The sequence below is a fragment of the Oryctolagus cuniculus genome, chromosome 13, assembly GCF_964237555.1.
Source record: "Oryctolagus cuniculus chromosome 13, mOryCun1.1, whole genome shotgun sequence".
Classification (NCBI taxonomy): Eukaryota; Metazoa; Chordata; class Mammalia; order Lagomorpha; family Leporidae; genus Oryctolagus; species Oryctolagus cuniculus.
In genome coordinates this window covers 40,070,543-40,096,090 of record NC_091444.1, presented here as the reverse complement: position 1 = coordinate 40,096,090, position 25,548 = coordinate 40,070,543, and the positions used below count along the sequence as shown (strand labels likewise).

The window sequence follows — 25,548 nt, the reverse complement described above, 5'->3', positions numbered from 1 at the left end:
TAAGTAATTGTCTTTCAGATTGAGGACCACTTGGTGTTGTTGCAGGCCACCTACGAAAACATTATTGCTGAAAAACAGCAGTTAGTGAATTGGAGAAAAGTGGCCACCAGGCGCTTGCAGTGTGCATCCATCTTGCCAACTGTCCTGGAAGAAGAGAAGGCATGATTGCCCTTGACCTTGTACCTCCTCCACTAACATCTACTGAGTTCCACAAACCCCAAGATGTTACTCTCCCTGTAGGCTGCCTCACAGACCTCCCTAAGCCGTCTTACTGTCCAATTCCCTATTGAGATCAATAAAAAGTCTTACATAAGGTGAAGGTATTCAGTTTGAGTAGTCTTAAAACAGAAGCAACAGACTACGAAGACCTGAGATTGTTATCTCTTGGTCCAAAGACATCAGCATGCTTTTGTCTGATGCAGCCCAGAATAAAGCTTTCTTCTTTTTTTTTTTTTTAAGATTTTATTTATTTATTTGAAAGAGTTATAGAGAGAGGAGAGGCAGAGAGAGAGGTCTTCCATCCGATGGTTCATTCCCCAGTTAGCCACAAGGGCCAGAGATGTGCCAATCGGAAGCCAAGAGCCAGGAGCCTCTTCCAGTCTCCCATGCGGGTGCAGGGGCCTAAGGACTTGGGCCATCTTCTACTGCTTTCCCATGCCACAACAGAGAGCTGGATCGGAAGTGGAGCAGCCGGGTCTTGAACCGGCGCCCATATGGGATGCTGGCACTTCAGGCCAGGGTGTTAACCTGCTGTGCCACAGTGCCAGCCCCTAGAATAAAGCTTTCAATGAATATTTCCTGAGGTTTACCCTCACTAGCACTGGCACAACCCAAGTGGAATGTATGCAACGTGGTGAGGCCACAAGGGAGGAAAAGTCGTTAGGATAGAGATTTCCCCCCCACCCCTTTTCTCATCAGCTTTATTTCCCTTCTAATCCATCTGTCCTATATTTGAATCCCCAGTAGAATGACCAGAATATGGGTTTAGTTACACCTCGACTACTTCAAAGAATGTTAGAAAATTGTCAAGATTGTTTTAATTTAGTGTAATTGTTTGAATAAGTGCCTAGCACAGAAGGTTCTTACAGGACACAGAGAAGGAAGATTACAGATATAATCATGCACATCAAAGGGAGGCTGCGGTGGGTATTATGGCGCAGTGGGTTAAGCCGCCTCTTGAGACACTGCATCCATTGTCAGTGTGCCAGGTGCCCTGCTTCCAATCCCATTTCCTGCTAATGCACCTGGGAGACAGTGCATGACGGCTCAGTACTCGGGCCCCTGCACCCACATGGGAGACCCAGATAGAGTTCTGGGCTCCTGATTTTGGCCTGGCCCAGCCGCAACTGTTGCATTTAGGGAGTGAGTGAGCAAATGGAAGATTGATCTCTCTCTCTCTCTCTCTCTCTCTCTCTTTAAAGTAGATGAAAATAAATAAACCTTTTTTTTTAAAAGGGAAATGATGGCCCTCAAAAGTTGGATGATGCCCCCGGGGCAGTGGAACACCACATTATCCCAGATTTTAAGCTTCCAGCAGAGGGAGTTCTTAGCAACATACTTTATTTGTTGCCTAAGTAAGTCCTTAGATGATTGAAGAGGGAGGCTGTCCAGCTGAGGACATGAGTTCAGTGCTAGCTGCAGTCTCAGAAGCTTTGTGATCCAGAGTTGGTTGTTTCAACTTCTCTAAGCTTCAAGTCCTTCATCTTAAAATCAAATCATCCGCCTTGCGGCGCCGGCACACCGGGTTCTAGTCCCGGTTGGGGCGCCGGATTCTGTCCCGGTCGCCCCTCTTCCAGGCCAGCTCTCTGCTATGGCCAGGGAGTGCAGTGGAGGATGGCCCAGGTGCTTGGGCCCTGCACCCCATGGGAGACCAGGAGAACCACCTGGCTCCTGGCTCCTGCCAGGATCAGCGCGGTGCGCCGGCTGCAGTGGCGGCCATTGGAGGGTGAACCAACAGCAAAGGAAGACCTTTCTCTCTCTGTCTCTCTCTCTCTCACTGTCCACTCTGCCGGTCTTGAACCGGCGCCCATATGGGATGCTGGCACTTCAGGCCAGGGTGTTAACCTGCTGTGCCACAGTGCCAGCCCCTAGAATAAAGCTTTCAATGAATATTTCCTGAGGTTTACCCTCACTAGCACTGGCACAACCCAAGTGGAATGTATGCAACGTGGTGAGGCCACAAGGGAGGAAAAGTCGTTAGGATAGAGATTTCCCCCCCACCCCTTTTCTCATCAGCTTTATTTCCCTTCTAATCCATCTGTCCTATATTTGAATCCCCAGTAGAATGACCAGAATATGGGTTTAGTTACACCTCGACTACTTCAAAGAATGTTAGAAAATTGTCAAGATTGTTTTAATTTAGTGTAATTGTTTGAATAAGTGCCTAGCACAGAAGGTTCTTACAGGACACAGAGAAGGAAGATTACAGATATAATCATGCACATCAAAGGGAGGCTGCGGTGGGTATTATGGCGCAGTGGGTTAAGCCGCCTCTTGAGACACTGCATCCATTGTCAGTGTGCCAGGTGCCCTGCTTCCAATCCCATTTCCTGCTAATGCACCTGGGAGACAGTGCATGACGGCTCAGTACTCGGGCCCCTGCACCCACATGGGAGACCCAGATAGAGTTCTGGGCTCCTGATTTTGGCCTGGCCCAGCCGCAACTGTTGCATTTAGGGAGTGAGTGAGCAAATGGAAGATTGATCTCTCTCTCTCTCTCTCTCTCTCTCTCTTTAAAGTAGATGAAAATAAATAAACCTTTTTTTTTAAAAGGGAAATGATGGCCCTCAAAAGTTGGATGATGCCCCCGGGGCAGTGGAACACCACATTATCCCAGATTTTAAGCTTCCAGCAGAGGGAGTTCTTAGCAACATACTTTATTTGTTGCCTAAGTAAGTCCTTAGATGATTGAAGAGGGAGGCTGTCCAGCTGAGGACATGAGTTCAGTGCTAGCTACAGTCTCAGAAGCTTTGTGATCCAGAGTTGGTTGTTTCAACTTCTCTAAGCTTCAAGTCCTTCATCTTAAAATCAAATCATCCGCCTTGCGGCGCCGGCACACCGGGTTCTAGTCCCGGTTGGGGTGCCGGATTCTGTCCTGGTTGCCCCTCTTCCAGGCCAGCTCTCTGCTGTGGCCCGGGAGTGCAGTGGAGGATGGCCCAAGTACTTGGGCCCTGCACCCCATGGGAGACCAGGAGAAGCACCTGGCTCCTGCCTTCGGATCAGCGCAGTGGCGGCCATTGGAGGGTGAACCAACAGCAAAGGAAGACCTTTCTCTCTCTCTCTCTCTCTCTCTCTCTCTCTCTCTCACTGTCTACTCTGCCGGTAAAAAAAAAAAAAAAAAAAAAAATCAGTGATACTCAGTTAACATTTTACTGAAAGTATGAAATGAGATTTTCAAAGCGAAGGATCTGGGAGATGAGTAAAGATTCGATAAACACTTAGCTATATTGTTGTTGAACACCATTAATAGATAACAAATTGATATTCACAAAATTATCCTGTTTATTACATAAAATATTTTAAATGGCTATATATCTATCTTAACAAAAATAACAATATTGAAAAACACAAGAACAAGACTGGTGTTCCCCTCAGAAAACAGTTCATTTTTAAATATTATCCATTTTTTAAAGATGTATTTATTTATTTGAAAGGCAGAGTTAGGAGAGAGAGATCGTCCATCTGCTGATTCACTCCCCAAATGGCCACAGTGGCCAGGGCTGACCAGGCCAAAGCCAGGAGTCAGGAACTCTATCCAGGTCACCCATGTTGGGGCAGGGGCCCAGGGTTTTGGGCCATCCTCTGCTGCTTTCCTAAGCGCATTAGCAGGGAGCTGGGTGGGAAGTGGGATAGTCGTACTCCAACCAGTGCTCATATGGCCGTGTCGGCGTCACAGGCGACAGCTTAACCCCCTGTACCAAGGCACCGGCTCCTAATACTATCCATCATTAATGTTTATACATTACAGCTTGAGAGGAGTGGTGGTATTAACAATGATAGACCTAAGCTGGAGACTATTAATTTTTAAAAATAATAGATGTGTCATAATAATAAATACTAAAATGATTTTTTAAAAATAGTCTGATAGTAAAAAATGTGCCGAAATAGTATTTTTATATGAAAAACTCACTTGTGTTTTTACACTTAGGCTCGATGGCAAGAAACAATCGATCAATTAGACAGCAAATTGGAGAGTGTTTGGGGCGACCTTCTTCTTTCAGCAGCATGCATCGTATACACTGGAGTTCTAACACCAGCGTTTCGCCAGTTGATTGTGAAAAAATGGGAGGCTTTGTGTGTTGAAAACAACATTGCTTTGTCTTCCAACTTTTCTTTAATTGAAGTCATGGCACAAAAATATGAGGTAGTAACCTATTTTAAGTATCCAGTTAAATGACTGCTGTTGGTTTGGATTTTGGATGTTTGTGTGGTTTTTGTCTTAGATATGTTCGTCAAATTATTTTGATAAGTGGAAATACTGAAGTTTGTTCCGGACCATAATTTTTTTTTAACTTACAGTTCTTTTTTTTTTTTTTAAGATTTATTTTATTTACTTAAAAGAATTACAGAGATAGGTAGAGACAGAGAGAGAGGTCTTCCATTCACTGGTTCACTCCCCAGATGGCTGCAATGGCCGGAGCTGCACCGATCTGAAGCCAAGAGCTTCTTCTGAGTCTCCATGGGTGCAGAGGCCCAAGGACTTGGGCCATCTTCTACTGCTTTCCCAGGCCATAGCAGAGAGCTGGATCAGAGGAGGAGCAGCTGGGACTAGAGCCGGCGCCCATATGGGATGCTGGCGCTTCAGGCCAGGGCGTTAAGCCACTGAGCCACAGCACTGGCCCCTAACTTGCAGTTCTAATGTCTCAGTTATATCTCTCTCGCCTGTTACTCAGACTCTAGGCAAAATTTACAAAATATTATTTTTCCCATTGTAATCCTACTACCCTGTCCTAATGAGTAGTGCTAAATTTCTCTCCCTGAAATACCTTTAATTAGTAAAATTGGTGAGCTTACTTAACAATAGGGAGTATTCTTAGACACAACCAAAAATATAGACCTACATTTGTCAATCTGTCAATAGTTACTATTGTGTAAATTCTATGCTAGTGTTTAGAAGATAAAAAACATGCGCCTACTTTTTTTTATCCTCAGAGTAATTCCTGATTCATTTCTCTGCTGATAAATCTTCTTAAGTAGACAACCCACCTATAAAATCTCAAAAACGAATATTCTTTTCTCATCATGGCAATGCTAGTAACCAGTTTACACTCAAATGTATCAGTAATTACATTAAATATAAACAGACTAAATGCTCCAATTAAAAGCCTAAGATTGTAACACTATAAAACATTATAAGCCAAAGAACAAAACTGAAGCCACGTGGGTGCTTAGCACAACAATTAAGCCACCACTTGGGACACTCACATCCCATACTGGGGTGCCTGGATTCAGTCCTGGCCCTACGCTTCAACCTTGCTTCCTGCTAGTGTGCACCCTGGGAGGCAATGGGTGATGGCTCAAGTACTTAGGTCCCTACCACCCACATGGGAGATCCAGATTGAGTTCCTGGCTCCTAGCTTTAACCTGTCCCAGCCCTGTCAGTTGCAAGCATTTGGGGAGTGAACCAGCAGAGGGGAGATCTCTGTCTCTGCTTTTTGAATAAATGAAAATAAATTATAAAAAATTTGTAATTAATTTATCAAAAGATATACAAAATTTATGGAAAGAAAACTTATAAAATAATAAAATCAATTTAAGAGGTTAAGTAAATGATTTTATCACATCCAGGCATTGGAAGACTCAATAATCTGACATTACCAGTTCTTTCCAATTGATCTACTACTCAAGTATAATCCTAGTCAGCATCTCAGCTGTGTGTGTGTGTGTGTGTGTATAACTTCACAAGCCAATTCTTAATGTAGTAAGAAAAGACAGTGCTGATGAAAAATCAACATCAAGATGTCCAGTATCTAGATGTACTTTAAAGCTGCAATAATTAGAACAGTGGAATTGTTTGTCCATGCACGTGCAAAGGCAAAGATAAACGACTACCCCAGTGGAGCAGAAACAGGAGCTCAGAAACAGACCTACACATACAAGGACATTTGCTATAGCTAAAGGCGCCCTGCAGTACAATAGGAAATGGGAAGTCTTTTCAACAAATATTGCTGGCTAATTAAATGTTCATTCCTTGAAAGGAAAGCATAGCCGGCGCCGCAGCTCAATAGGCTAATCCTCCGCCTTGCGGCGCCGGCACACCGGGTTCTAGTCCCGGTCGCGCGGCGCTGGATTCTGTCCCGGTTGCCCCAGGATGGCCCAGGTTCTTGGGCCCTGCACCCCATGGGAGACAAGGAGAAGCACCTGGATCCTGCCTTCGGATCAGCGCCAGCCACGGCGGCCATTGGAGGGTGAACCAACGGCAAAGGAAGACCTTTCTCTCTCTCTCTCTCTCTCTCTCTCTCTCTCTCACTGTCTACTCTGCCTGTCAAAAAAAAAGGAAAGCAACCATTACTTCATACTGCATACAAAAACTAGATTGCAGTTGAATTGTGTACCTAAATGGGAAAGACTAATTAATAATGCATAGTTTAGGAGAGAAAAGATTTCTTGAACAATACTATACTTAAAGGAAAACATTTGATGATTTAATGGGATTACATTAAAGTGTAGACCCTCTGTCATGCAGTGATATGAAGACAAGCCAAAGAGTAAGATAGGATATTTGTAATGTGTATTTCAGCAAGGGACCCTATCCAGATTACAGAAAGAACAACTACAGGTTCAGAAGCAAAGAACGTGCAACCCAATGTATAATGGGCAAGAGCCTTGAGAAGATAGCTCACGGAAGAGCATAGCCAAACAGCCAGTAAACAAAGGGAGGTGCCTGAACTCACTTTAGGGTTTCTTAGGGGAATGCAAATTAAATCCAAATTGAGGTACCACAATGCAGCTACAAGAGTTAGCAAGGATGTGTTGAGAATATAAAATGCTACAGCCATTTTTTAAGAAAGCTGATATTAGCTGTTAATATTAAAAATGTACATACTCAATTACCTAACATCCCACTCTTAGTTTTTTACCTAACAGAATAGTATACATAATGGATCAATAAATGTGTAAAAAAAAATTCACTCTAGTGCGATGCATAATAGCCAAAAACTTGAAATAGTCCAAGTGCCTTCCAAAGTAGAATGGATGAGCAAATTATTGGTATATTCATCAAGTGGAGTAACTCTGGGGCAATGAGAATGAACAAATATTAGCTACATGACATCTCAGATAAAGCCAGATACAAAATCAGGTGTTTAATTTCCATTTATGCAAGGTTCAAAAATTGAGCAAAAATGGACTGTAATATTTAGGAGTATATACTTAGATAAAATGGTAATGAGAAGTATAAAAGGCAGGAGAATGGTTTGCTTTTGAAAATAGAAGCCCTGTGGGGCTCAGGATGTATTCTCTCACCTCGCCAACCTCTTTGCTTGTATTCAGGTGCAATCTCCACACCAACCAGTAGGTGTCCTTATACTTTTCAGGATTCATCATCGTTGTTCCTGTTTCCTTTTAGGTAGAATTCAAGCACATGCAGCCCAACATAGGCTTAAACAAAAGCATTTTTCTCTGCCCAGAGCGAAAATGTGATTCTGGATTCTTCGGGGAGGTGCCTACTGGCTTTCACTGGAAGGTTCCCTGCTGTTCTTTCTCCTGTTTTCATGGACCTTCTTGGGCTTTTTCTCTCAACCTGCTAATACTGGCATGAAACAGGAAAGACAGGAAGAAAGAGGCCATGAAAGGGATAAGGAAGGAACAATGAGAAGTTGATCACGGCTGGAGTGAGCTGCTGAACCAAAACCTAGCTCTGCCTCGGCTCCTGATGGTAGACTGTAGGCATCTACATATCTAGCCTCTTTTAGCCTCAGTCCCCCCCCCCCCCCCCCCCGGGAAACTGGGCTTGTCAAGGTTAACTAGGTAATCTAACATCTGTGTGCTTGGACAAGCAGTGGACGTGAAATGAAACAGCTGGTTTCTCTTTTCTAATAATTTTATGTTGTTTCATGTTTTATCTGTGAAGTTGAGATACAGAGCCCTAGAAACAGATACTGTATCTTACACTTCTTTTGTGTCTCCTGCAGAACCTTGCCAAAAATTCCATGTCCAGTTTGCTTTCAGTTCATTTCCTTAGTCCTTTGGAAGACTGTTTGATTTTTTTTCTTGTAAACGCAATGATCTTGTAGGATCCTCTAGTACTCCATAGGATACTAACAGCATGAAGTTTATGAAACTGTGCAAGCGTTTATTGTTTCATTCCAGATCTACCGGTGGCATAATCAGGGGCTGCCTCTTGGTTGGTATTCCACAGAGAATGCCATCATGATCAAGAACAGCCAGCAGTGGCCTCTGCTGATCGACCCACACAAGCAAGCGTACAACTGGATCCGCCGGATGGAAGGGTACAAACTGCAGGAGCTCTCCGTTGAGGACAGCAGTTACACTAAAAAGATTGAAAATGCCATGAAAATGGGAGGAAGTGTCCTCCTGCAGGTATTTGAGCAGCAGAACGTTGTTCCCTCTTTCCATGCAGTTGACACATCTGTTGTGTGCATAAAAAGTAGGAGTTGTAAGTGGTGGGTAACTTTGTCAGGGAGAAACATGGTGAATACATACATAGGGACACCGTAAGGTGAGTTTTCAGTGTCCGGTTGTCTTGGAGCTGTCTCACCGCTCTGCAGATATTAAGATTTTAGCATTTCAATCCTGTGTCTGCTCAGCTTATTTAAGATGATTTTTCTTAATTACATCTATTGTTTGTTTGTTCTCAGAATCTCCCTGAAACATTAGCTCCTGGCTTAGAGGCAATTTTGAAGAAGGAGATTTATCAGAGAAGAAGACAGTACTTCATAAAGATTGGCAATTCGGAGGTGGAATACAATTCCAACTTTAGGTAATGTTGTGCACAGAAATGGCTGTATTTTTAAACAAATAATACTGGAGACCTTGTGTTTCAGTCCTGAGTTTCGATCTGAAGAAAAAGTGAGTTTGCATTTTCAGTATTCGTGTGTGTGTGTGTGTGTGTGTGTGTGTGTGTGTGTGTTGGCCGTAGAGCTCCTCAGACCACAGAGCAGAGAACGTGTTTTCATTCATCAGATCACTGTGAATCAGCACTTGTCGGACTACACCTGATGAGAGCCCTGGGCTCTGAGAACACTCTGGCGCCACTGCTTCGCGGGAGCTGGGCTGGCTGACACTGTGCTCGGGAGGGAAAAGCTGTTGCTGCTCTAAACACCAGAGTCCCTGTTTAACTCTAGAGCAAAAGGGGTTCTGCCTTGAGGGATCCAAACACTGTGCCAGCGTTCCCAGCAGCCACGGCCCTCTCCAGGAAAGGACCGCCCGCAGCCGGCTTTACAAAGCACAAGTGTAGTCAGATGCGATCACCTCCACACCAGGCTCCCAAGCAAAAGGGCCACTGAAGCTGTTGCTCATGTGCCTTCTCTCCTTGTAGGCAAAGTTGCAGGCAGACAATTCATAATCAGAGGATTTCTGGGTAAGCAGGGACTCAGTAAGGGAAACTGGAAGATTTTAATGATCCTTAGCCTACTACAGTTCCTTAAAAGGCTTATTTATCTGTTTGTTTGTTTGAAAGTCAAAGTGATGAAGAGATCTTCCACCTGCTGGTTTACTCCCCAAATGAGAGTATTCAATGGCCAGGGCTGGGCAAGGCCAAAGCCAGGAGCCAGGAATTCCATCTGGGTCTTCCACGTGGTTAGTAGGGGCTCAGACATTTGGGCCATCTTCCGCTGCCTTCTCAGGCCACAGCAGAGAGCTGGATCAAAAGTGGAGCAGCCAGGATTCAAACCAGCACTCTGCTGTGGGACGCCAGCGTTGCAAGTGGTGGCCTAACCGCTGTGCTGCCGTGCTGGTCCCAGCCCGCTGCGTCTTGCTTCTTGGCGGTGACTCCTGTCTAAGAGGGTCTGCTTCGTAAGTCTGCTGGTCATGCTGTCCTCTCCCCTGGGAGGGCTGCAGAGTCGCTCACCAAATTCTTCTTAGAAGTCCCGCTTCAGTCTCCTCCCTTCAGTTAATGAAACATTACTCAAGACATAACTCAACAAATGAATCCCATGTTGTCAAAACCAGAGATCGTCAGATTTCCTAGAGGATTTAAAAATCCCTTTATTCACTGAGCCCTTTTCCAGAAAGTCCTGTTACATAGAGTATACTTTGGAAAACAGCACATTGACCCATTATTTGGTTCTCACTGGATAGAACGAGGATGATAAGCAACAGTTCTAGAAAGGCTAATGAAGCGGTATTTTCCTGAACTGAACCTGGGCCCCCTGTTAGAAACTTGTGCTATGGGCCGGAGCTGTGGATAGTAAGTTAAGCCTCCACCTGCAGTGGTGGTTCATGTCCCAGCTTCTCCTCTTCCAGTCCAGCTCTCTGCTGTGGCCTGGGAAAGCAGTGAAGACGGCCCAAGTGCTTGGGCCCCTGCACCCACGTGGGAGACCCAGAAGAAGTTCCTGGCTTTAGATCAGTCCAGCGCCAGTCGTTGTAGTGATCTGGAGAGTGACCAGTGGATGGAAGATACCCCCCTCCCCCTCCCCGCCCAATTCTGCCTCTCAAATAAATAAATCTCAGAAAAGAGAAACGTGTGCCTGTAGGGGTGGTAGGGGGCACTGTTTCAGAACAGACCTTCACTCCCTCACTGTCCGTTTCTGGCTGGGCACAGGGGGTACCTGCTCAGCCCCTCCAAGCTTCCACTTCATCCTTTACACAGCAGAAGGAAGCAGTGTGCCTGCTTCATGTGGTTGCTTTATAAGCTAAACGGGATGCGAGAATCTGACCACTGCTCGCTGCTCGCCCTGGCCACGCCCGGCTCCCAGCCACCATCAGTTCTCACCTTCTCATTCATCTTGCACATCCTGCTCCCCGGCTGCACGGGCTGGTCTTAAGAGGCAGCTGAAGAGATGCGGCCTAAAACGATGGCGCCACCCTCGTACTCAGATCCCTCCGATGGCTTCTCACCTGCTCGGGGCTAAAGCACAGCCTTTACAAGGAGCTGCTGCCATGCCCGAGCATCCCAGGGTCCTTGTCTAGTGTGTGTGCCAACAGCAATGAGGAGACGATAGTTGGAGCCATAAGCAGAAAGGAACTCACTGGGCTGTACAAGCTAGGAGCAGGATGGTACTGTTTCACATGTTCTTTACTCTGTCCTTATGCTTAAACCAAGTATAATATGGACTTACTGTATAGTTGTACTTTTTACAGCCTTAATAGAAAATTAGAGCATCCTTTGTGTACAAGGCTGAAAAACACTAAAAATTAGTCTTGTCTACGTCTGGAAAAATATTTGTGTACTGTTATACAAGTTGGTTTCATTTCATTTTGTGTGTGTGTGTTCTTCGAGTAACTGGCCCTTCCCTCATGTTTAGGTTGTACTTATCTACAGCAATAGATAACCCCTGCTTCCTTCCATCCATTTATGACTTCGTCACTGTCATCAACTTCACGATCACGTTCCAAGGCTTGGAAGACCAGCTCCTATCCACAGTAGTGAGTCACGAGGTCCCTCACTTAGAAAGTCAGCGCTACCAGTTACTGCAGACTATCTCCCTGGACATCCTAACTCTTGAGGAGCTGGACGACAGAACCTTAAATTTACTGCAGAAAGCACAAGGTGAGTCCTGATACCGAGTGACTCGAAGAGACCTTTGTGCAGGCCAGAATGAAGAGTTACGAGGACTGGCTTTTTTTTTTTTTTAATTAGAGTTATGTATTTATTTGAAAGAGTTATACAGAGAGAGAAGGAGAGGCAGAGAGAGAGAGAGAGAGAGAGAGAGAAAGAAAGAGAGAGGGGTCTTCTATATGCTGGTTCACTCACCAATCAGCCACAACGGCCGGAGCTGTGCTGATCTGAAGTCAGGACCTTCCTCCAGTCTCCCATGCGGGTACAGGAGCCCAAGGACTTGGGCCATCTTCCACTGCTTTCCCAGGCCGCAGCAGAGAGCTGGATTGGAAGTGGAGCAGCCAGGACTCGAACCGGCGGACATATGGGATGAAAGCACTGCAGGTGGCGGCCTCACTCGCTACGCCACAGTGCCATCCCTGAGGGCTGGCTTCTGAATTGGTACCCACAACACCAAGTGTGCATTTCTTCCAGATAACTTACGGCTGTGGGAGAACCACTGCGTGTCTGGGCTTCAGTGCTGTCAGCTGTGCTGTTCCTCGGCTCCCACCTTTGCTTGGACTTGCTCACCAGACAGTCAGCGTGAATTGTAAGACAGATCTTAGTGAGGCTGGTTAGTCCCCTCCTGGGGTCCAGGCACCTGAATCTGTTGTATGTCCCAAGTTAAATTACACAAACCAGAAGAGTATGTCTTCCCTGACTAAAAGATCTTTTAAGTAACAACAATCCTGTGACTTTTATGTATCCATAAGAATATGCTGTTTGTTAAAATAGCTTTAGAAATTATTTTCCACTTCACCCCAAGAAACATCCAAGAAATAAGAAATCGTGGCCTATCTGGCAACTAAACAAATAAACATGGCTCTCTGGTACGCAGTGGTATGGGGCATGCGCCCCAACTCAACTGGGATAAAATGTGAGTAACCCACGGTAGCAGGAGATGGCTTTTCTATTTTGACCTATTTTCTTTAACTGGGACTTGAAATTTTCTTCATCACTTTGGTTCTCAAGGGTATGAGTAGGAATCAGCTGTTCAGTTTATTGTATTTTCTTTCTTTTTAAAAATAACTGCAGATTTACTGATCTGAACTTCTGTAGAAGGGACCCTGGCTTGTGCTTATTTTTAAATTCCCCACACAATTCTAATGGTCACTGCTAATTAAATATTATTTGGCTGATAGTCTGGGATGGGAACCCAGTGTTAGCTGATGCTTTAGCTAGATGAATTAAAACCTAATTTCCTTTAAAAAGCAAAACTGTCTCAGTGTAATAAAAATATTACATCAAAAGCTTCACCTACATCAATAAGAATATGATATCCAGATTATGGAATACAAACTTATAATAATCCCATTTTGTCTTGCAATGGCCATATCACCTGAAATACTTTACTTCTGGTTGCCGCATTTCAAGAATGCTCTTTTCAAACTAACATGTACCCTTAACCTCAAGGATGGGGAGGAACCTAAAAATAGTATCACCAAAAAAAAAATCACAATTGAAGAAAATAGGAGTGTTTAAACATAAAATAGAGTATTTTATCATGGTAATCTGAGAGCCATCTTAAAGGTGTGGAATTATTACCCATTTGTCTAGAGCAGTCCTTTTTCAAAAAGGTAAATTGCAACTCATTAATGGCTGGAGAAATCAGTTTCATTGGTCACGATTAGCTTTGTTTGTTTAAGAAAACAGAATGCTAAGCCTCCACCTGTGGCCCCAGCATCCCATATGGGCACTGGTTCATATCCCTGTTGCTCCACTTCTGATCCAGCTCTCTGCTATGGCCTGGGAAAGCAGCAGAAGATGGTCCACGTTCTTGGGCCCCTGCACCCATGTGGGAGACCTGGAAGAAGCTCCTGGCTCCTGGCTTTGGATCAGCCCAGCTCTGGCTGTTGCGGCCATCTGGGAAGTGAACCAGCAGGTGGAAGGTGTGGGGAGCAACCCGGACTGGACTGAGTTACTGGAATTAAGACTTGTTCTATGCATCTGCTCTCCCACAATATGGCGCTGGGAGAGGAGAAAACAGCTTCTACGCAGCTGCCTCTTGCCAACTTGAGTGATGACCTCCAGGAGCTGATCCTGCTCCTGATTGGAGGAGAGCAGCGTACTCTCGGCGTGTGGGCAGCCGAGTTGGGATTGGCGGAGGAGGACTATAAAGGAGGAGAGAGACAACATGCACCAGGAACATCTACGAGGAACATCTAAGGGGAACACCTGTGCAGCCCCCGAGAGAGCCGGCCGGCGGTGTGCCGCTCCCCCGCGGAAGTGGGGAAGGTGGCAGGGGGAACCGCCCTTCCACGGAGGTGGAAGGGACAGTAGCCAACCCGGGAAGAACCAGCAGCAAACCCGGGGAGGGCCGAGCAGACGAAAGAACAGCGCAGGGTCCTGTGTCGTTCCTCCACGAAGAGGGGGAGCGACATAATGGTGCCGTGACTCGGATAGGAAGCCTAGGCAGGGTTTAGTGTCGTTCCTCCGCGAAGAGGGGGAGCAACAGGAAGGCTTTTCTCTCTGTCTCTCCCTCTCTTTGTCTATAACTCTACCTCTCAAATAAATAAATATTAAAAAAAAAAAGAAATACAATGCAATACAAAACATCAAAGGACATTATATGAAGAAAGGATGTGCTTGTTACTTTCTAGAAAATGTATTTTAATATTGTCTGTGTATAGTGGGTCATAGTGTAAATGTATTCCTATTAGACAGAATGGCTGCTTATCACATGCCTTAAAGAAAATAGAATCCACAAATGCTAAAGTGATAGAAGAGACGAGGAAGGGAGAAGTGGGGCACGTGTGCCATTAATGAAGCTTATTAGAAATTCAGCCTACCTTCACTTAAGGGTTTACCTTCTATACGTCACCAACCAGAAGCCAACAGTAAACACCGTACACAAAGTGCACAGAATGAGGAAACAGCCGTTTCATATAACAACAGTTTTTATTTAAATCACTTTCTGTTTATCTTTAGAATGCGTATTAGACGATGAGGAAGTTGTGGCTTCCTTAAGAAAATCCAAAATGATGTCAAATGAAACATTAAAGCACATGAAAGCAACGGAGAAAGCAGAAGACGAAATCCAGGCCCTGCGTGAAAACTATCTCCCTATCGCTACCCGCGGGGCCCTGCTCTACTTCCTCGTGGCCGACCTCGAACAGATCAGCTCCCTGTACCGCTTCTCCCTGGACTGGTTCCGGCAGGCTTTTGTGTCATCCATAGTTTATACAAACAAAGAGCAAGAACATAGTTTGAGAAAGAAGAAAATTTCTCTGAAAAAAGTTGGTGAGATTACAAATATCTCAAAGGAACCTAACACGGGAAGTGAGAAAAATGCCCGAGACAGGTATATTGAAAATACTATCGATGTGTTGACAAGAAGTATTTTTAAGGTGAGATATTTCTTTAATGTGAATTTTGTGTACTTATATGATCTAGCTGTGTTAGTCTAGTGCTTGTATTCTCCTTGTAGGTGGTTTCATCTGCTCTATTTGATCAACATAAACTTTGTTTTTCCTTTCGGCTTTGCGCTGCAATCATGCAAAACAATACTAATGCAAATACAATGAGTGATGGCATTGGATTTCTACCAGAAAAAGAGTGGAACATTTTTTTACATTCTGACAAATTTATAAATATTCCAAGTAACCAGCCTGTTCTTAATAGTAAGTAAAACATAATTTCTCCGGATTTATTAAAATCCAATTAAAATATTATAAAAAATATAAAATATAAAAATTATAAAATACTCAGGTATCTCTAATGCTTCTGTAATTGATTGAGGTAAATCAGCTTGAGATCCAACACAGTATCTAATTCATTGTGCTCAGAGGGCTTTGAACAAGTCCGTGGATGAAACACCATCACTATAGTTACTGTAATCCTTATCCACCCAGCGGAACACAGACACCTTGACTAAACACCATCAGAAGTGAAACCTGACCCAGCCTAACTGCAGAGGCTACACTTTGCTGTGAAGCCCCTGAGGGGCTGATGTGGCGCAGCAGGTTAAGCCACCGCTTTTGCTGCTGGTGTCCCATACTGGAGTTCATTTGCATCCTAGCTGCTCCTCTGCCAACCTCCCTCTCTGATAATGCACCTAGAAAAGCAGGAGATAATGCCCGAGTACTTGGCCCCCTGCCACCCACATGGGAAACCCAGATAGAGTTCTAGACTGCTGGCTTGGCCTGGTCCAGCCTCAGCTGTTTGGGGCATTTGGGGAGTGAGCCAGCAAGTGGAAGATATATTTCTCTTTATCTTTCTCTGTCTCTCACTTTCTCTCTCTCCCTCCTAACCCCCTTTCTCTGCCTTTCAAATAAATATTTAAAAAAATAAACTTGAGGGACTGATGTTGTGGCTTAGTGAGTAAAGCTGCCGCCTTCAGAGCCGGCATTCCATATGGGTGCTGGTTCAAGTCCTGGCTGCTCCACTTCTGATCTAGCCCTTTGCTATGGCCTGGGAAAGCAGCAGAAGATGGCCTAAGTCCTTGGGCCCCTACATCTGCATGGGAGACCTGGAAGAAGCTCCTGGCTCCTGGCTTCAGATCGGCTTAGCTACGGCCATTGCAACCAATTGTGGAGCAAACGAGCGGATGGAAGACCTCTACCTCTCCTTCTCTCTCTGTAACTCCAACTATCAAATAAATAAAAATCTTAAAAAAATAAATAAATAAAATAAACTTGAAAATTTGAGCCACAAAACATGTTTACTCAAAAAGTTTAGACAAACTAACTTAACTATTGAATCTTTTTAAATGTTCCTGTGTTGTACATTTTTAAATATATTTACTGGGAGGGTGGGTCAAATGCACATAGCGGAATTAACAATCTTATTCATTTCTACATTTAAATGGAATTAAATATATTTACATTGTTCTACATTGTAAATCACAGAAATATAAAATTTAAAGGAAATTTGACATCAAAGGAACAGACCAGAATCTAGAAACCAGCCCTAAAAAATGCAGATCTGTGAGCCCTGGCAAAAACTGTCATGAAAATTGTCAATGAACAAAAATGAAAAAGGACAACAACAAAACAGAACTAAGCAAAATCAGGAAAACAATGCACAAAACACAGTGAGAATCTCAGCAAAGACAGAAACTTACAAAAAAATTCTGAAACTGAAAAATACGATAATTGGAAAATCATTAGAGGAGTTCAATAGCAGACTTGATTAGGCAGAGAAAAAAGAATCAGCAAACTTGGGGTCACAGTTAACGCTTTTTTCTCAAATATACTTTTAAGAGTTGGGTGTACATTCTATATGTAAAAAGTAAATTCTTAATTTTAACAGAGTTCTAAAGATTGACCTTTTCAGCATACTTTTATAGCATGTATATTGAAATAGAATATATTTTAGCAAAAGATTGCCATAAAACCCTGAATTTGATCATTTTTATATTTGCACTGTGAAGAGGGCTGAACTTCCAGTGTGGCTGTGTGGTGATAGCAAAATGAAAGTCTCGGAGCCGCTTTCACAGGAACGGCTAATTGTTCACAACTCTCCGTGCCAGGAGGTCCTCTTATGGTACTTGTGCTTGGCTTTTTAACCTGTGGGATGCAGATGTTTCCTCAGTGCTTCACCCCTGGGGTGGTGCATTTGCATTTATTATCTGAGAATAAAAAATATTCCACCCAAAAAAAAAAAAAAAGTTTGACAGCTCGTTTGAAATCATCAGATCATGGAAGTTAAAAAACATGAAGAAAAGTGAAGAGAACCTAAGGAACTATTAAAACATTATTTAGGCCAGCGTCGTGGCTCACTAGGCTAATCCTCCGCCTTGCGGCGCCGGCACACCGGGTTCTAGTCCCAGTCGGGGCGCCAGATTCTGTCCCAGTTGCCCCTCTTCCAGGCCAGCTCTCTGCTGTAGCCAGGGAGTGCAGTGGAGGATGGCCCAAGTGCTTGGGCCCTGCACCCCATGGGAGACCAGGAGAAGCACCTGGCTCCTGCCTTGGGATCAGTGTGGTATGCCGGCTGCGGCGGCCATTGGAGGGTGAACCAACAGCGAAGGAAGACCTTTCTCTCTGTCTCTCTCTCTCACTGTCCACTCTGCCTGTCAAAAAAAAAAAAAAATTATTTAGTGGACCAACATAAGCAGTAGGAGACTCCCAGAGACAGAAGAGAGAATGTGTAATGAACTTATTTGAGGAAATAATAGCTGAAAACTTACCAAGTCTGAGGAAAGGGACATGCAAGCTCAAAAAACTCAAATAATTCCAACTCGGATAAATCCAAGAAGAAGCACAACAGGATATATTATAATCAAACTGTCTAAAATCAAAGACCAAATTTTTTTAATAAGATTTGTTTATTTATTTGAAAGGCAGAGTTACGGAAAGCTAGAGGCAGAGAGAGAGAGAGAGAGGTCTTCCATCTGCTGGTTCACCCCCGAGTTGGCTGCAATGGCCGGAACTGCACTGATCCGAAGCCAGGAGCTTCTTCCAGGTCTCCCACGCGGGTGCAGGGGCCCAAGGACTCGGGCCATCCTCCACTGCTTTCCCAGGCCCTAGCAGACAGTGGGATTGGAGTGGAGCAGCCTGGACTTGAACCTCTACAGGTGGTGGGCTTTACCTGCTACACCACACACCAAAACAGAATCTTGAAGGAAAAAAAGTGATTTGCACATACTAAGGAGTTTCTACATGATTCTCAGATTTCTAGGCAGAAACTTTGCAGAGCAGAGGGAATGGAATAACAGAGGCCCGGGAGGGCAGTGGAGGATGGCCCAAGTCCTTGGGCCCTGCACTCACGTGGGAGACCATGGTGGGTGCTTGGCTTTTGGCTTTGGATCGGCGCAGCACGCTGGCCATGGCAGCCATTTTAGTGGAGGGGAGGACTTTTCTCTCTCTCTCTCTCCCTCTCTCTCTCTCTCACTGTCTAAATCTGCCTGTCAAAAAAAAAAAAAAAAGGAACTGAAAGAAAAAAATGTCAACCAGGAATACTGCATCTGGCAAAATTGTCCTTCAAAAATAAGGGAGAGGAGCTGGCGCTGTGGTGTAGCTGGGGCACCGGCATCCCATGTGGGCTGTCCTGCCTGCTCCACTTCCTATCCAGCTCCCTGCTGATGGTCTGGGAAAGTAGAGGAAGATGACTCAGTGATTGGTCCCTGCAACCCCCATGGGAAACGCAAAAGAAGCTCCTGGCTTCTGGCTTCAGATCAACCCAGCTCCAGCCATTGCAGCCATTTGGGGGAATAAACCAGCGGATGGAAGACCTCTCTTTCTGTGTCTCCCTCTCGGTCTGTAGCTCTGCCTCTCAAGCAAATAAATAAATCCTTTTTAAAAAATCCATTATAATATCAGTACAAAGAATAAAACCAGAGATGAAAAGCTTGTATATAGAAAATTACAAAGCATCTTTTAAAAGGAAGACATATAAATAAGATCAGAGTCGGCGAACTCAAAAGGCCTCCATTGCGTTAGCAACTCATGACAAGAGCCTAGGGTGATTACTGACACCATAAACAAGAGTGTCAATTTGTTAAGTCAACAACAAGAGTCACTGTGCACTTATTCCTCATGTAGAATCTCTGTCCTAAATGTGCTGTACATTGTGATTTAATGCTATAACTAGTACTCAAACAGTATTTTTTTTTTTTTTGACAGGCAGAGTGGACAGTGAGAGAGAGAGACAGAGAGAAAGGTCTTCCTTTTGCCGTTGGTTCACCCTCCAATGGCCGCCGCGGCCGGCGCGCTGCGGCCGGCGCACCGCGCTGATCTGATGGCAGGAGCCAGGAGCCAGGTGCTTTTCCTGGTCTCCCATGGGGTGCAGGGCCCAAGTACCTGGGCCATCCTCCACTGCACTCCCTGGCCATAGCAGAGAGCTGGCCTGGAAGAGGGGCAACTGGGACAGAATCCGGCGCCCCGACCGGGACTAGAACCCGGTGTGCCGGCGCCGCAAGGTGGAGGATTAGCCTAGTGAGCCGCGGCGCCGGCCTCAAACAGTATTTTACACTTTGTGTTTATGTGTGGGTGCAAACTGGTGAAATCTTTGCTTAATATATACTAAATTGATCTTCTATATATAAAGATAATTGAAAATGAATCTTCATGTGAATGGAAGGGGAGAGCAAGCGGGAGAGGGGAGGGTTGCGGGTGGGAGGGAAGTTATGGGGGGGGGAGCCATTGTAATCCATAAGCTGTACTTTGGAAATTTATATTCATTAAATAAAAGTTTTTTTTTTTTTTAAAGGAAGACATAAATGGGAAGATACCTCATGTGTGGGAATTGAACTTAATTGTGTTAGGATGTTTGTACTACCCTAAGGCACAATGCCAGCTCTATCAAAATTTCAGGGGCATTTTTGCAGAGATAGAAAAGTTGACAAATAGACCAACAGAATAGAGAGCCTTTTTCATAAATATGTTCAAATAATCTTCAACAAGATGACAGGACCTCTTAATGGAGAAAAGTCTCTTCAATGAATCATGGGAAAACTTGATAGATGCAGGCAAAAGAATGAAGTTGGACCCTTATTTAAACAAAATACATAAAATTAACTCACAATGGATTAGAGACTTAAATGGAAGACTTAACAGAAAACACAGGGAAAGACTATGACATTGGACTTTGTGATGATTCCTTAGCTATGACATCAAAAGCACAGACACAAAAGTAGACAAATAGGACTACATCAAACTTTAAAACTTGTCTGCATCAAAGGACACAACGAACAGTGAAAAGGGAGTCTACAGAAGCAGAGAAAATACTTGCAAATGATCTGATAAGGGCTTATTGTAAAGAACTCCTCCACCTCAACAGCAGAAAATCAGGTGCCGTGGCTTAAAAATGGGCAAAGGACTTGCAGTATTTCTCCAAAGATAATACATGCAATGGCTAACAGTTACATGAAAAGATGCTCAGCATCACTAACTGTTGGAGAAATTCGAATAAAAAACCACGTATCACTCAGACCTGTTAGGATGAGTCTAAAAAGAAACACAGAAAATTACAAATGTTTACAGAGATGTGGAGAAATTGGGAACCCTGTGGACACCTAACATGATTATAAAATGGTGCAACCATTGTGGAAAACAGCATTGTTATTTCCAAAAAGCAAAAGTGAATTACCGTATGACCCAGCAGTCCCTTTCTGGGTATATAGCCAGAAGAACGAAAGCAGAGGCTGAGAGAGCGTTGCATGCCAGTTTATAGCAGTACTATTTGCAATAACCCAGATGTCCACCAGTGAATGAATGGATCAACAAAATGTGGCATAAGCCTATAGTAGAATGTTATTTGGTCTGTTAAAGGAAGGAAATCTGTAGCATCCTACCACATGGATAAACCCTGAGGACATTACCCTGAATGAACTCAGCAGGTCCCAGAAAGGCAAATACTGTGTCCCTCTGCTTACGTGAGGTAGCTGAAGTCCGATTCACAGGAATGGGCAGTAGGCTGGTGGCCACCAAGCTCTGGGAGGAGGGGAGGCAGGGAGCTGTGTGCTGCATGCAGAGGTTCAGACTTGCAGGAGTACTGATGCTCTGTTTCACAGAACGTAAGCACACTGAGCACTACGAACTGTACACTGAAGATGGTTAAGTTTGTTACCACAATGAAAAGAAGTAACTTTGGTGCAATTAATTTCACCAAAAAACTGGTTTCTTCTCAACAATCAATCTGTCTTCTAATGTAGTCACTTTAACTTTTCTGTTAGGCATGTTTGAGAAGTATAAGAATCCACACCTTCGTTGGCTGTCGGCTTCCAGGTGGAAGCAGTGCCTGTATATCAGCAGTCAGCTGAAACCGTTTGCACTTCTCTGTGAGTCCCTGTCGTCACATGTAGCACAGTGGGATGCTGTCAGGGTCAGCATGGATGTCTATTCTCTGATCAGCACGCCCTTCTGTTCAGAAAGTGCTTCCTTGGAAGAGAGTGCAAGATCATCAGAAGGAAGTAAGAAAGTATTCACTGTCTTAATCTAATTGTGTGTAGATCTTTGATTTATAAATGTGATTGACTTTTATGAAAGAGTGATAGGATGAGTATAACTAACTATGCTCTAAGCACATATGTATCATTCAGTGTAATCCTCCAAGCCGTCTTGTGAGATGGTTAATGTGAACTTCATTGTTGTTGATGAGAAACTACTAAGAGATCAGACTTTTAGAGAATTTAAATAGACCACAGCAGTTTCATTACAAACACAGTTTTTGGGGTAGGCATTCTGATGCCCACATCCCATATCAGAGTGCTGGTTTCAGTCACAGCTGCTCCGCTTCTGATCCAGCTTCCTGCTAATACGTTCTGGGAGAAAGCAGATGATGGTCCAAGTACCTAGGAAATTCACAGAGACTCCTGGCTTTGTCCTCGTCCAGCCATGGCTCCCTGACTGCTTTAAGCATTTGCAGAGTGACCCAGCAGATAGAAGATATCATCCCCACCCACACCCTCTTCACACACACACACATACACACTCTCCCTGCCCTCCCTCCCTCCCTCCCTCTCCCTCCCCTCTACCTCCCTCCTTTTTAAGTGGATGAAATAGATTTTTAAAAAAACCACTAGTTTTGAATCTGGAGTCTGAAGGAGCCTATATAAATTCCTCCTTTTGTTACGGTACCTTCCACAGAGGAAGAATTTCCAAGCGAATGAAGCAGAGAGAAAAGCAAGAGTCATTTAAGTCAGAGACCTCTGTCAGAATGAGGGGAGGGGAAGGGGTGCAGTTCTGCAAGAGAGGCCAAATCTGAAAGGGGTTGACTACTGAATTTTTTTTTTTTTTTTTTGAAAGGCAGAGAGAGCAAAAGAGAGAGGTTTTCAATCTGCTGGATCACTCCCCAGTTGGCCGCAACTGCTGGAGTTGAGCCAATCCGAAGCCAGGAGCCTGGAGCTTCCTCTGAATCTCCCACGTGGGTACAGGGGCCCAAGGACTTGGGCCATCCTCCACTGCTTTCCCAGGCCATAGCAGAGAGCTGAAGCGGAAGTGGAGCAGCCAGGATAAGAACCAGCACCCATATAGGATGCCAGCACTGCAGGCAGTGGCCTTACCTGCTATGCCACAGTGAATGCCAGCTGCTCTACTTTTGATCCAACTCCCTGCTAATGGCCTGGGAAAGCGGCAGAGGATGGTCCAAGTGCTTGGGCCCCTGCACCCAGATGGGATACCTGGAAGAAGCTCCTGGCTCTTGGCTTCAGATTGGCCCAGCTCTGGCTCGCTCTCGCTCTCGCTCTCTCCCTCTGCCTCTGCCTCTGCCTCTGCCTCTCTCTAACTCTGCCTTTAAAATAAATAAGTCTTTTTAAAAAATTACATAGGAGCTGGATATTATTTTAAATGCACTGACTTGCTGGTTTTAGGGTGTTTAATCCATTTTTCTATTTGGAAGTCTCCTCCCTGTTTTCCCTGCGGCTTCCACCCATAACACCTTGACTCAGTTTCATCCCATATGTTTCTCCCTTTTGCTTCCAGATTTTTGCCAGAGTGTGCAGTTCTGTTATGCAGTAACATAGACATCCTCACACACATTTCCTTTTATTCCTGTGGGGTAAATAACCAGAAGGGAGATTTCTAGTCAAAAGTCATTTTGTGTTTTTAGTTGCTACCTGCTTCCTTTCTTTTATGATAATTTTTATTTTTACCAGCAATAGAAGTAATGATTTTTTTTTAACTTTTACCAATTTTAAGCTTGAAATACCTTGATTTGAATTTTCCTAGTAACAACTTTAAGTTTCATTTTAGATGTTTGTTGACCATGTGGAGTTTCCTATCCATAAACTTTCCCATTTTTCCACTGGACTGTGTATGTTCTTTTTTCCTATAAGAATTCTGTCAGTGTTATAAAGTTATCCTTTTGTTATATAAATGGTAACGTCTTCATTCAAATACTATTCTGAATCTGTTCATTGTCTATTGTTTATAGTATCTGTACTATACCAATGTTTAAATGTTTATATAGTCAATTGCATCTATTTTTTTTTCTTTTACAACGTCTTGATTTTCAGTTCTGGTTAAGAAAGTCTCCCCCTCTCCTGGAGTTTTTTTTTCTGAGTCATTGTTTTATTTTGTCGCATTTGTCACTAATCTGTGTGGGACCCATAATTTGTTTTATTAAGAGAATCAGTAATTTATTAAAATAACTCTTTATTGACCATTTTTATAAAGAAGACCTTTTTATTTTGCAAATAATCCCACAAGTTTACCCCTTTGCAGCTACATTTTCATATATCATGATTTTTTTTAATTGATGCACTTATATTAGCTACATTCTTTTTTTAAAAAAATCATTTATGGGGCCGGCACTGTGGCTCAGCGGGTTAACACCCTGGCCTGAAGCGCTGGCATCCCATATGGGCGCCAGTTCTAGTCCTGGCTGCTCCTCTTCTGATCCAGCTCTCTGCTATGGCCTGGGATAGCAGTAGAAGATGCATGAGTCCTTGGGCCCTTGCACCCATGTAGGAGACCCGGAAGAAGCTCCTGGCTTCGGATCAGCGCAGCTCCGGTCATTGTGGCCATCTGGGGAGGGAACCAGCAGATAGAAGACCTTTCTCTCTGTCTCTACCTCTCTTTGTAACTCTATCTTTCAAATAAATAAAATAAATCTTTTTAAAAAAATCATTTATTTATTTGAAAAAGCCACAGGGAGGGCAAGGGGGATAGGAGGAAGAAAGACTTGGTTCTCTCCCCAGATGGCTGCAAAGGCTAGAGCTGAGCCAGGCCAAAGCCAGGAGCCAGAGGCTTCTTCCAGGTTTTCCTTGTGGGTAGCAGGGACCTAAGCACCTAGGCCATCTTCCACTGCTTTCCCAGGCTAATAGCAGGGAGCTGGATGAGAAGTGGAGCAGCTGGGACAGGAACTGGCACCACATGGGAGGTCAGCAGCATTACAGGCAGCGGCTTTACCCACTATGCCACAGTGTCAACTGCTAGCTACTTTCAAAAAAGCTAATTTTTTAAATAATCTAAGTTGCATTTAAAGTTAAACACTAGGGAAATATCCAAAATTAAAAGGTGAGTCGAAATGACAATTGTTTCTAGGATGACTTGGAACAAAGACTGGCAGGCTTCCCACCTTGCAGGCAGAGGCTCCGTGGCTGGGAATAGGTTTATGTTAAATTTTCAAAAGCATGATAACCTTGTTGCACTTCCATTCAGTTCTCACTTCCTATACCTGTTATAAGTGAGTCATAAATAGAAATCTCTAGCCACTAGTGTTATTTTAGTTTGTATTCCTAAAGAAAGCATCCCACATGCAGGAGCAGATTATAAAGTCTAGGCTGTGCCCTCTGCTTCTCATTCCCTTCTGTCAGCTGCCTCCCAGTATGCATCAGCCACTTCCACTGGGGTAAGGTGAACTTCAATCCACTGAATAAGTACCTCTGTTGAGTTATTCAGGATGCTGAGCGGAACTTTAAATCCTTTGGAAATGAAGCTCACTTTAAAAGTCAGCCGTGCTTTGCGGCCGGCACCGTGGCTCACTTTGTTAATCCTCTGCCTTGCAGAGGCATCCCATATGGGCGCCAGGTTCTAATCCCGGCTGCTCCTCTTCCAGTCCAGCTCTCTGCTATGGACCGGGAAGGCAGTGGAGGATGGCCCAAGTGCTTGGGCCCTGCACCCGCATGGGAGACCAGGAGGAAGCACCTAGCTCCTGGCTTAAGATCAGCGCAGCTCCGGCTGTAGCGGCCATTTGGGGAGTGAACCAACGGAAGGAAGACCTTTCTCTCTGTCTCTTTCTTTCTCACTGTCTATAACTCTACCTGTGAAATAAAAAAAGAAAAATCAGCCATGCTTAAAAATAAGTTTTCCATGCTGCCTACAAGATGCTTTTTTAATGTTATTAATATAAAGAGAACAAATTTTATGTGTTATGTAGAGCCAATTCTAAAATAATCATACCTCCCTCTTTTCCTCCCTCCCTCCCTCAGTCCCTCAATCCCCCTCCCT

The 25,548-nt window shown here is 44.2% G+C and overlaps 1 protein-coding gene across 1 annotated transcript in view; it reads left to right on the top strand.

Annotated features, from left to right (window-relative positions):
• Positions 1-25,548, top strand: part of DNAH14 (dynein axonemal heavy chain 14) — a 344,335-nt gene that overhangs the window by 277,764 nt on the left and 41,023 nt on the right. Inside the window, exons 66-73 of the mRNA XM_070055424.1 lie at positions 19-159; positions 4,148-4,363; positions 8,311-8,541; positions 8,820-8,941; positions 11,427-11,671; positions 14,648-15,066; positions 15,147-15,339; positions 21,333-21,569. Of these exons, the coding sequence (XP_069911525.1) occupies positions 19-159; positions 4,148-4,363; positions 8,311-8,541; positions 8,820-8,941; positions 11,427-11,671; positions 14,648-15,066; positions 15,147-15,339; positions 21,333-21,569 (1,804 nt within the window). The remainder of the gene's footprint in view (positions 1-18; positions 160-4,147; positions 4,364-8,310; positions 8,542-8,819; positions 8,942-11,426; positions 11,672-14,647; positions 15,067-15,146; positions 15,340-21,332; positions 21,570-25,548) is intronic.